At 60.6% G+C, this 10,923-nt stretch overlaps 1 protein-coding gene across 23 annotated transcripts in view; it reads left to right on the forward strand.

Moving 5' to 3' along the window:
- The window catches only part of PITPNM2 (phosphatidylinositol transfer protein membrane associated 2), a 164,043-nt gene that overhangs the window by 149,854 nt on the left and 3,266 nt on the right, over positions 1-10,923 (forward strand). For 18 of the 23 annotated variants that reach the window (XM_015475470.3, XM_024977287.2, XM_024977280.2 and 15 more), the window contains 15 exons: positions 353-542; positions 682-801; positions 1,366-1,571; positions 3,108-3,286; positions 4,745-4,915; positions 5,481-5,630; positions 6,691-6,855; positions 7,527-7,658; positions 8,550-8,698; positions 9,028-9,144; positions 9,487-9,603; positions 9,727-9,875; positions 9,968-10,117; positions 10,506-10,689; positions 10,771-10,899. In XM_015475470.3, the coding sequence (XP_015330956.1) occupies positions 353-542; positions 682-801; positions 1,366-1,571; positions 3,108-3,286; positions 4,745-4,915; positions 5,481-5,630; positions 6,691-6,855; positions 7,527-7,658; positions 8,550-8,698; positions 9,028-9,144; positions 9,487-9,603; positions 9,727-9,875; positions 9,968-10,117; positions 10,506-10,689; positions 10,771-10,899 (2,308 nt within the window). Of the gene's footprint in view, positions 1-352; positions 543-681; positions 802-1,365; positions 1,572-3,107; positions 3,287-4,744; positions 4,916-5,480; positions 5,631-6,690; positions 6,856-7,526; positions 7,659-8,549; positions 8,699-9,027; positions 9,145-9,486; positions 9,604-9,726; positions 9,876-9,967; positions 10,118-10,505; positions 10,690-10,770; positions 10,900-10,923 lie in introns of those variants that run through there. The other 5 variants (XM_024977291.2, NM_001191383.1, XM_024977289.2 and 2 more) reach the window with 4 other exon arrangements.

A 10,923-nucleotide genomic window follows, 5' to 3' on the forward strand; every position in this document is an offset into this window, starting at 1 on the left:
CTCCAGGGGAATCTTCCCAACCCAGGGATCGAACCCGGGTCTCCTGTATTGCAGGCAGATTGTTTACCGTGTGAGCCACCAGGAGGATACAAGGGGGTTAGAGTTTGGGGCCCAAAGCTGAGCCTCAGTCTCTGCATCTGTGATATGAGAATGCTGCCCTGCCTCTGAGATTACTCCCCAGCCCTGTTCCCCACGCCTGGCCTGGAAGCATCCCCACGCGGTTTGCTGAGTCAGGGCCAAGGCTCTCAGGGTGTCAGGCAGCTCCAGCTCTGATGTTTGGGTCAGGGGTGAGGGTGCCCCCTGGGCAGAACTGAAGCCACCTGCTCTCTCCTGATGGGTTCCCTTCCCCCAGCCTCAGCCCCTACAGCCACGACGAAGGCTGTCTGTCCAGCAGCCAGGACCACATCCCCTTGGCCGCCCTGCCCCTGCTGGCAACCTCCTCGCCCCAGTACCAGGAGGCTGTTGCCACAGTGATTCAACGAGCCAACCTCGCCTACGGGGACTTCATCAAGTCCCAGGAGGGTGTGACCTTCAACGGGCAGGTGAGTTGTGGGGTGGGAGAAGGGGAGACAGAAACCCCTGCAGGGTGGACTGGCCTGGTCCTCCAGCCCAGGGCTCTCCCCAGCCAGCACCCCAGCAAGCGGGGCGGGCGCTCAGGGCCCTGGACCTCTCCCCACCCAGGTCTGCCTGATCGGGGACTGTGTCGGGGGCATCCTGGCGTTCGATGCCTTATGCTGCAGCAACCAGCCGGTGTCTGAGAGTCAGAGCAGCAGCCGCCGGGGCAGTGTGGCCAGCGTGCAGGTACGAGCTCCCTCCAGCCCCCAGAGCAGGGGACCTTCAGGATGGAGACCGTATCACCCTCTGACTCCAAACATCCCAGAGGCCTGCAGTAAAAAGGAAGGGTCGGGGTTGCCAACGCAGGTGCCCAGAGGCGGGGGACAGATGCATGGCACAGGTGAGCAGCTGCAGTGAGGCCAGACAGGAGCGCAAGCGATTTCAGCAGGCAGTGAAGCCGGGTCTACACCGTGGAGAGCAGATCCATCACCATGAGGGCCTGGATCCTCTGAGCCTCCTGGCAAGAGAAAGGACCCAATTTCCCTCCGCTGCAGAGTAGCAAGCAGCCTGGTGGGCTGGGCGAGGCGGCAGGATCAGTGGGAAGTCAGCAAGGCCCAGATGGATGGGCTGGGCCAGGAGTGAAGATGGGGGGAACCATAGGGCACACAGGGACGGGGCCTTTTCCTCCCCGGCTTGGGTGAGAAGCTGCCACAGGCATAGGGTCAGGAGGGGAGACTCGGCTCCCACGACACTGAAGAGGGGGCCAGGCCAGTGGCCACCGGGCAGTGAACCTGTGTGGGGCCATTCCAGGACGCTGACCTGCTGTCCCCTGGCTCGACGGTCAACACGGCACATGGCAGCAACCTGGAGAGCAGCCGGCACCTGAGCCGCAGCAACATCGACATCCCCCGGAGCAATGGCAATGAAGACCCCAAACGGCAGCTACCCCGCAAGAGGAGTGACTCGTCCACCTATGAGCTGGACACCATCCAGCAGCACCAGGCCTTTCTGTCCAGGTGGGTGGGGACGCCCCCGCTGGGTGAGGATGGGGACTCTAAGATGGGGAGACACGGACCAGGTGGTGCTGATGGCCAATGTGAGAGACCTGAAGGCCCCCTGACCTAGGTCCTGGGGTCCCCAGGGTAGGCCCACGGTTCTTCAGCCAAGAGAAGGTGTTGGGTGCAACTGTGGTCTTTTTTTTTATGGTCATGCTGTGCTGTGCTGTGCTTAGTCACTCAGTTGTCTCTGACTCTTTGCAATCCCATGGACTGTAGCCCACCGGGCTCCTCTGTCCATAGGATTCTCCAGGTAAGAATACTAGAGTGGGTAGCCATGCCCTCCTCCAGGGGATCTTCCCAACCCAGGGATCGAACCTAGGTCTCCCGCATTGCAGGCGGATTCTTTACCATCTGAGCCACCAGGGAAGCCCAAGAATACTAGAGTGGGTAGCCCATCCCTTTTCCAGGGGAACTTCCTCACCCAGAAATTGAACTGGGGTCCCTGCATTGTAGGCGGATTCTTTACCAGCTGAGCTACCAGCGAAGTCATATATATATATATATTTTTTAATTGGGATACAGTTGCTTTACAATGTTGTGTTTCTGATATACAGCCAAGTGAATCAGCTATATGTATACATATATATATCCATATATATATCCATATGTATATATATACATATATCCCCTCTTTTTTGGATTTCCTTCCCATTTAGTTTACCACAGAGCACTGAGTAGAGTTCCCTGTGCCATCCAGCAGGTTTTCATTAGTTATCTATTTTATGAAAAAAAGTAAGTGAAAGTGTTAGTCACTCAGTCATGTTCGACTCTTTTTGACCCCATGGACTGTAGCCCACAAAGCTCCTCTGTCCATGGAATTCTCCAGGCAAGAATCCTGGAGTGGGTTGCCTTTCCCTCCTCCAGGGATCGAACCTGGGTCTCCCACCCTGCAGGCAGATTCTTCACTGTCTGGGCCACCAGGGAGGCCCTACTGTTTTATACATAGTATTGATAGTGCGTATATGTCAATCCCAATCTCTCTATTCATTCCACCTCCTTGCTCCCACCTTGGTGTCTATGTTTGTTCTCTACGTCTGTGTGTCTATTTCTGCTTTACAAACAAGTTCATCTGTACCATTTTTCTAGAGTCCACATGTATGCCTTGATACATGATATTTGCTTCTCTGACTTACATCACTCTGTATGATAGTCTCTGGGTCCATCCACATCTGAGTCAGAGAGAACAGACTGACTGGGGCAGGGGAAGAAGCAGGGATTGGCAGAGTCAGCAGGCAGAACTGACCGGGGACAGCATGGTCTCAGCCAGGGCTGTCCCAAAGGCAGTGGGCTCCCTGGAGAGGTCGGGCCCTGCTGTCACCAGGGGTGTCCCAGCAGGTGCTGGACAGCTGCACTCGCAGGACTGCACAGGGCCCAAGCTTCGTTGGGGCCTGATGAGCCCTGAGGAGCCTCTTTCAGGAGGCTGAGGGCAGGCCGGCCCGGAGGAGGGCCGTGGTGTGACCTCGCTCGTCTCCCCACCCCACCTCATACCTGCAGCCTCCACGCCAGCGTGCTGAGGAACGAGCCCAGCTCCCGCCGCTCAAGCAGCTCTACCATGCTGGACGGTGCAGGGGCCGTCGGCAAGTTCGACTTTGAGGTCGCTGACCTCTTCCTCTTCGGGTGCCCCCTGGGGCTGGTCCTTGCCTTGAGGAAGACGGTCATCCCCTCCCTGGATGGTGAGAGTCCCTGCAGGGGAGGGTAGGGGTCCATGAGCTGGGCAGAGGATCTCAGTGAACCCCTGTCACAAGGCCAGGGCCACATCCCAGGCCCCTTCCTGCATCAGCCTCCTTCCTGCACCCCCTGCCTCACCAAGGGCCCATGGCTCTCCTTTGTTCCAGCCTCAACCCAGCTTAGTCTCCAGCCCCATTTCCCAACACACTGTTTCATTTCATCTCTAAGGCACCTCTGGAAGTTGAGGACCAGAGATGGAAGGGGCTGCCCCAGGATCAGATGAGGACAGACCCAGTCTCCCATAAGGAAGCCAGGCACCTCTGAAGTCTCCCTGATGCAGTGGCCTCCCAGCCCCAGAGACAACACACACAGGGAGGTGGAGAAGTGTCAGTTAAGAAGCTGTCAGAGCAGAGGTCCCTGCCCAGTGCCCCCAGGATCAACTGGTGTGGGCTCCCTCCCATCCTACAAGAGCTGCACAGGGGGAAACTGAGGCTCAGAGAGGTTGTAGACACCTGCTCAAGGGCAAGACACTGTGCACCCACATGAGTGCACAGACTCAAGAGACAGAGATGGCAGGGCAATGTCATCTGTAATCATGGAAAACCTGAAACAACCTAAATGGGATGCAGGCTGAGGTTAAATCAACTTTGGCACAGCCGTACAAAGCAATGCCCCAGTGCAATTCAAAAGAAAGGGGCTCAGTGAAAATATTCATATGAAAGACTCCCAACATTTTTTGTGTTAAATGAAAAAAAAAGGTCAAGTACAAAAAGCATAGATCATATTTCTATTTGTGTGCAGGTTTGGGGTTTTTTGGTGTTGGGTCTTCATTGCTGCGCACGCACTTTATCTAGCTGCAGCAAGCGAAGGCTTTTGTTGCAGAGCATGAGCTCTAGGTGCTCCGGTTTCAATAGTTGCAGCCCTCGGGCTCAGTAGTTGGGAAGCACAAGTTTAGTCGCTCAGCGGCATGTGAGATCTTCCTAGACGAGGACTCAAAAACCCTGTGTCCCCTGCACTCGACCACCAGGGCATCTTCCCAACAACTGCAAAATGTTCGGAAGCGCAGAGCCTGGAAACATTTTCAATCAAGAGTGGATGAGCAGGCTCTAGCCTGCTCGGCCGCACATGCTCGGGGCTCCCCAGGGTTTGCAGGTAGGGCTCTAGCCTTAGCGCTCTGGGGGTGGAGAGGAGCTTTCCGTTATATGTCTTATATCGTATATATCCCTGTACTACAAAAAACAAAAAAATTTACCATTATCATAATTTTCTTAATTAAAACAAATTTGGTTAATAAAGGGACAGTGGCCCAAACAGAACCCCAAATCGATGGAGACACACTTTTGGGTTTCTCTGTCTTCTAAAACCCCAATTCCATCCCACCCCACCGGACCTTAGCCGGCTTTAGGCCCCGCCTCCTTAGGGCGGAGCTAACTCCAGGCTCTGCGACTCCGCCCCGCCCTCAGTTTTCCAGCTGCGGCCCGCCTGCCAGCAAGTCTACAACCTCTTCCACCCCGCTGACCCATCGGCCTCGCGCCTGGAGCCGCTGCTGGAGCGGCGATTCCACACCCTGCCGCCTTTCAGCATCCCCCGCTACCAGCGCTACCCGCTGGGGGACGGCTGCTCCACGCTGCTGGGTGAGAGAACCTGCGCCCCACCTCCACCGGCCCCGGCCCTGGGGGAGGGTGGGAGTTGGCCCGACTCCTTGGGTGCTCCAAGTTCCGGGGGTGGCCCTGCGTGCGGGAAGGGGCGGCCTGCACTGAACCCTTTAGAAGCTGGACAGCTGGCGTAGGTGCAGGTGCCTCGCCCCAGGGAGGAAGGCATGAGACACCTCCACAGGCCTCCCCCTTCCCGCCGCTTCACACACAGCACAGAGCCAGGGCCCCGCTCCCTTTCCCACTGCCCCACCAAGGCAGAGCTGAGGACCCAAGGGACCCTGGCAGAGTCTGGGCCTGTGTCCCACCCTGTGAAGGGCCCCTACGGCAGGCTATTGGCCCGGAACTTCCAGGTCACCTGGCCTGGAGATAGGTCGCGTGAACGAGGGCTGCCCCGTGGTCCATCTCGTCCCTCCCGGGAACAGCCCGTCCTTCCTGCCCCCCGTGTGTCCCAGTCCTGTCTTGGTCCTTGAGAAGCCCTGTGTCTGTCGGAGCGTCCACACGAGTGTCTGTTCTTGTCCTCTGTTCTCTCCCCGTCTGCCTCCAGTCGAGACCGTGCAGAGAAACCCCGAGCTGGTCTTGGAGGGCGGCCCCCTGGCCCCTCTCCCTCCCGGGGACGGCTTCCTGGAAACCAGTATCCCCGTGCCCGCGCTCACCTCGCAAGACGGGCCCCGCCCGAGCCCGGGCTGCGCTGAGTGTGTGTAACCCCCCTGCTCGTGGTGGTGTCTGCTTCGCTGGCTGACCGCTGGTCCTCAGGGACCCCCCACCCACTCCTTGGCCACCCAGAGTTTGGGGGACTGTGGCGAGGAGCAGAGACCAGGCAGGACAGGTCCCTGGGAGCGGTCTTGGCCCTGGGCAGTGCGGGGAGGGGACTCAAAGCAAAGAAGGAGCCCAGAGGAGAGCAGCTGTCCCGGGGTCACCCAGCACAGTGTCAGCCCAAGGGCTCTGTCTGCCACTTGTGAGGCTACCAGCAGGGGCAGCCAAGGGTTGGGGTGAGGCCTCAGGCCCTCTGGGACCCACCTGCCCCCAAGGAGAAGACTTCGGTCCCGGCACAGGGTTGGATTCTCGACCCACTCCCTCCCTCCCTGAGGAGGTCCAGGCACCTCCTGCTCCTGTCTAGAGGTGGGTCCTCTGGCCCGCCCTCAGCCCAGGCCCAGGTGAGCCTGGCTGGAGCCCTCAGCCCTCTTCCTTTGTCCCTAATGCCCATCCGGGGCTGGCTCATGTGGCCCATGTGTGAGGGGCATGCACGATGCTGGATCATTTGTTCAGTCCTCCGCCTAGGACATGCCTAGGAAGCTGTCCCAGGCCCCTGTCGCTAGCACCCCCAAACCCAGCTGCCATGGGCTGTGGGTCAGGCCAGGCCGGGCCCCAGAGGCCAAGAAGGCTAGACTAGACCAAGAGACTAGAAGGGTGGCCGGGGTGGGGCGTGAGCCTGGCCACCTTGCCTCCCTGCCCACTGTGTCTGTATTGGTCCATCTGTCCAGCCCTGCCCCAGCCCTCCCTTCTCTCTGCCTCAGCTCAGCCCTGCCCTCTCGACCCTGAAAAGGCAGGCCCTGGCACGCATGGGCCCATCCTGTCTGCCAGTTGTGCTCAGATGCCCCCCACTCCTCTGCAGCTGGTGTTGGCCTTGCCTGGCACAGCTGCCGCTCTGGCCTGCCCCAGCCCTGGCACACACTGGGCACCCCTGCTCGGGGGTCCTGGGGCCGGGCTGGGCAAGGCCTCCTTACCCCTGGTCTCTGGTCCCTGTCCACCTGCAGCAGAGGCACTCCAGGCCCACAACACGGTCTTCCAAGAGCACGCGGCCCCCTCCTCACCTGGCTCAGCCCCCAGCACCCGAGGTTTCCGCCGGGCCAGCGAGATCAGCATCGCCAGCCAGGTGTCTGGCATGGCCGAGAGCTACACGGCATCTGGCATCGCCCAGAGTGAGTACAGCAGCGCTACCCACCCATCAGAGCCAGGGGGCTCTGTCCTATTGTGGCCGGTGTCAACCGGGCCCATTATGCCCCCTCAGAGAACAGTTGGAGACTACTGGGGTGGGTGCCACTGGCATCTGGTGGGTAGAGACCTGCTAAACACCTTATGATGCTCAGGATGGCCCCACAGTGAAGAGTCATCCTGCCCCAGTGTCCATCGAGAACTGTGGAAGGAAGGAGCATATGAAAGGGTGGCCCTGGAGTGGGGAGCCAAGTCCAGCTGGTAGGAGATCGGTGGTGCTGTCTCAGCTGCAGGGTGATGGGTCTGCGAGGAGGGGTCCTAGCCCCAGAGGGGCAGATGTTCCTTGAGGGAGAAAGTTGGGGGCCATTTCTGGAGAAGCTGGAGGGGTGGCCCAGGGGAGCCTCCTGTGCACGGCCCCTTTTGCCACCCCAGGGGGTGGATCACCCCGGCCTCCTTGGCTCCTTCCATCTTCTTAGCAGCTGGAAGCAGAGTCTGGACTATCCCCTGTCACTCTTGCCGGGGCCAGCAACCCCCTGCCGGCCTCCCTGCCACATGACTGGCTCCCCAGCCGCCTGTCAGAGCAGACGGTCTAGGCTAAGGCTAGCTGGCGTGGTAGCCCCAGCATGGCTGAGCCTCTCCTGTTGTTCTTGCTCCTCAGAAGCCCCAGCTCTGCTCAGCCACACCCCCAGCGTCAGGCGCCTGTCCCTACTTGCCCTCCCCCACCCAGCCCCCTCTACCCTGGGCAAGCGGGAGAGGGCCCCTCGCCTCCCCGACTTGGACATCAGTGAAGGTACCGGGCACCACGGGCCTCCATGCGCACACATGCTTCTCCTCTAATTGGGGTTATGCTTTGATTTCCAGACACATCTCACCCCCAGGGCCCTGCTGACGCCTAACCAGGGAGCTGGAGCTTGGGCTGGGAGCACCCTGACTTCCAGGGAGGAGGCAGAAGCCGCTGGAGTTAGCTAGGGGCTGGGAGCAGGGGGTGGGCTGGATGGAGGCTGGGTGAGGACCGGCGTCACCTATCAGGCAAGCTGTAGGCAGAGAGCTCCGACCCTGAACCAGTGCACCTCCAGCCTCCAGCCACTGGGGAGGCTCTTTGCAAACCTGGGGCAGCCCCCCAGCTCCAAGGGGGAGCCGGATTCACCCGCACATACGCACACAGGCTCCATCTGACTGAAGGCCCTCACTTCACACTCTGCCCGCCAGGGGCTGAGGGCATCAGGCCTCTGCCTTGAGGCCCAGGAACTGAGACTCCCGCTCTGGGAAGCCTTTCACAGTTTTGAGGCCTGGGGAGGTGGGACAGGCATTCAAGGAGTCCAGGAGAAGCCCAGAGAGGGCAGTGATGAGGCCCAGGGCGGGAGTCGACAAGGGGTTGACCAGGGCCAGGGAGTCCTGCCTCCACACTGGGCTCTTCCCCTCCCCCTCTAACTCCACACCTCCCTGCTGAGCCACAGCCCCGACTCCCCCTCCCCGGAGCACTTGGGATGCTTGCTGCTGTCCCGGCCTCCTGTGCCTTCTCGCCTGCTCCCCTATCGCTGAGCCCAGGAGAAGGAGACTCGCTTTGGTGGTGGTCCTGCTCCCTGGTCAGAGGAGGGTTTTGTCTCTGGGCAGAGCTGGGTCTGAGGGGCCAGGTCACCCTAGGGGGCCCAGCCCAGTCACAGTCCCCTCCTCTTGGCAGTTGCTGCGAAGTGGTGGGGCCAGAAGCGGATCGACTATGCCCTGTACTGCCCCGACGCCCTGACGGCCTTTCCCACCGTGGCCCTGCCCCACCTGTTCCACGCCAGCTACTGGGAGTCAACGGATGTGGTCTCCTTCCTGCTGAGACAGGTACCCAGAGTCCCCCTAACAGACACACCAACACCTCTCAGGTCCCTGAGTGACCCTGCTGCTGACTGGGCCCCATTTCATAAATGAGGACGATGGGAGACCCCACTTTTCTGGCCCCAGCACAGGAAGCCGTGGAGATGGGGTGAATGGATGTACACCTTCACGGGACAGATGTGAATTCTGGGGGGCCAGAGGGTGGACTGTAGTGGGGTTTGTCCCACCAAATCCTCACAAGGTTAGTTGGGCCCCTAGGGCCGCTGGCCTCTCCCCACGGAACAGGAAGCCCCAGGCTTGAGTCTGCCCTGTGACCCCCCTCTGTCCCCTCGCAGGTCATGAGGCACGACAACTCCAGTATCTTGGAGCTGGACGGCAAGGAGGTCTCGGTGTTCACCCCCTCGAAGCCAAGAGAGAAGTGGCAGCGCAAGAGGACCCACGTGAAGCTTCGGGTGAGGGATCCTCTGGGTGCCCCGGCTCCAGGGCTCTTGTCCTATTGAATCCTCCTGAGAAAACTCCATTTTAAAGATGAGGAAACTGAGTCACAGAGATGTGTGCTGTCTTACTTAATCCTCACAGTCTGAGGTTGGAGCTGTTCCCCCATTTACAGACAGGGACCCACACCAATGCCACGTAGGTCAGTGGCCGAGCTGGACTTGAACCCTGGGCCATCTGACTTTGTGCCCATGCTCACCCCCAGGCCCCTGGGAAGTTTGAGCTAAGCCCAGGAGACCCCAGCCACCCCTCCATCCCCTACCCTGACCCAACCTTGCTCCTGCACCTCCCCACCCCAGAATGTGACAGCCAACCACCGGATCAATGACGCGGTCGCCAACGAGGATGGCCCACAGGTCTTGACGGGTCGGTTCATGTACGGGCCCCTGGACATGGTCACCCTGACCGGGGAGAAGGTAAAGACCTGGGGAGCCTGTGGGAGCCCCACCCTGCCCCGCCTCCCTCTGGCTGGGCGGTGGAGAGTCAGGGTTAGGGAGGTCAGGGGCATGGCCACCCATGACCGGCCTGCTTGGCTCCAGGTGGACGTGCACATTATGATGCAGCCGCCCTCGGGTGAGTGGCTGTACCTGGACACGCTGGTGACCAACAGCAGTGGGCGCGTCTCCTACACCATCCCCGAGACCCATCGCCTAGGTGTGGGAGTCTACCCCATCAAGATGGTGGTCAGGTAGGAGCTGGGAAGAACGAGTTGGTGGGCCGACCTGGTCTGGGGCTGGAGGAAGGGGTCCCAGTGGGTTCTGACGAGCCACCCCCTCCCAGGGGAGACCACACGTTTGCTGACAGCTACATCACCGTGCTGCCCAAGGGCACGGAGTTCGTGGTTTTCAGCATCGATGGCTCCTTCGCTGCCAGCGTGTCCATCATGGGCAGCGACCCCAAAGTGCGGGCCGGGGCCGTGGACGTGGTGCGGTGAGTGCCCCCAGGGGCAGCGGGTGGGCTCGAAGGCAGGTAGCTGGGGGCTGGGCAGAGAGGATGGTCTTGGGTGCCAGAGCCAGGACAGGGGGCAGGGACCCTGTGGCTTGGAGGGGCCAGCAGCACCACTTCCCAGCTGGGATCTCTTACTGTGGATGCCTCAGTTCCCTCACCTGGGAAGCGGGGCTTTTCCTAACAAGACCAGTTACACCTGCTGCAGAGGGTGGAAGTGGGGATTGTGAGAGGCGAGCAGTGAGCACCGTGCTGGGGCTGTTACTGTTGAAGCCTGTGCCCACTAGTGGGGCTGGCTGGGCAAGGAGACCAGGCAGCCCCAGAGGGAGGACAGTGCGGCCGTGGGACACCCAGGCCTGCCCCTCGCCCCCAGGCACTGGCAGGACCTGGGCTACCTCATCATCTACGTGACTGGCCGGCCTGACATGCAGAAGCAGCGAGTGGTGGCGTGGTTGGCTCAGCACAACTTCCCCCACGGCGTGGTGTCCTTCTGTGACGGCCTGGTGCACGACCCGCTGCGGCACAAGGCCAACTTCCTGAAGCTGCTCATCTCCGAGGTGGGTCCCCCGGTGGAAGGGAGCGGGGTAGGGGTGGGGGTGGAAGGGCTGAGCCTGCGCCCACACCGGTCTCGCCCACAGCTGCACCTGCGCGTGCACGCGGCCTACGGCTCCACTAAGGACGTGGCGGTCTACAGCTCCATCAGCCTGTCCCCCATGCAGATCTACATCGTGGGCCGGCCCACCAAGAAGCTGCAGCAGCAGTGCCAGGTGAGCGGCGTTCAGGTGGGCGGG

This window comes from Bos taurus, chromosome 17 (genome assembly GCF_002263795.3).
Source record: "Bos taurus isolate L1 Dominette 01449 registration number 42190680 breed Hereford chromosome 17, ARS-UCD2.0, whole genome shotgun sequence".
NCBI lineage: Eukaryota > Metazoa > Chordata > Mammalia > Artiodactyla > Bovidae > Bos > Bos taurus.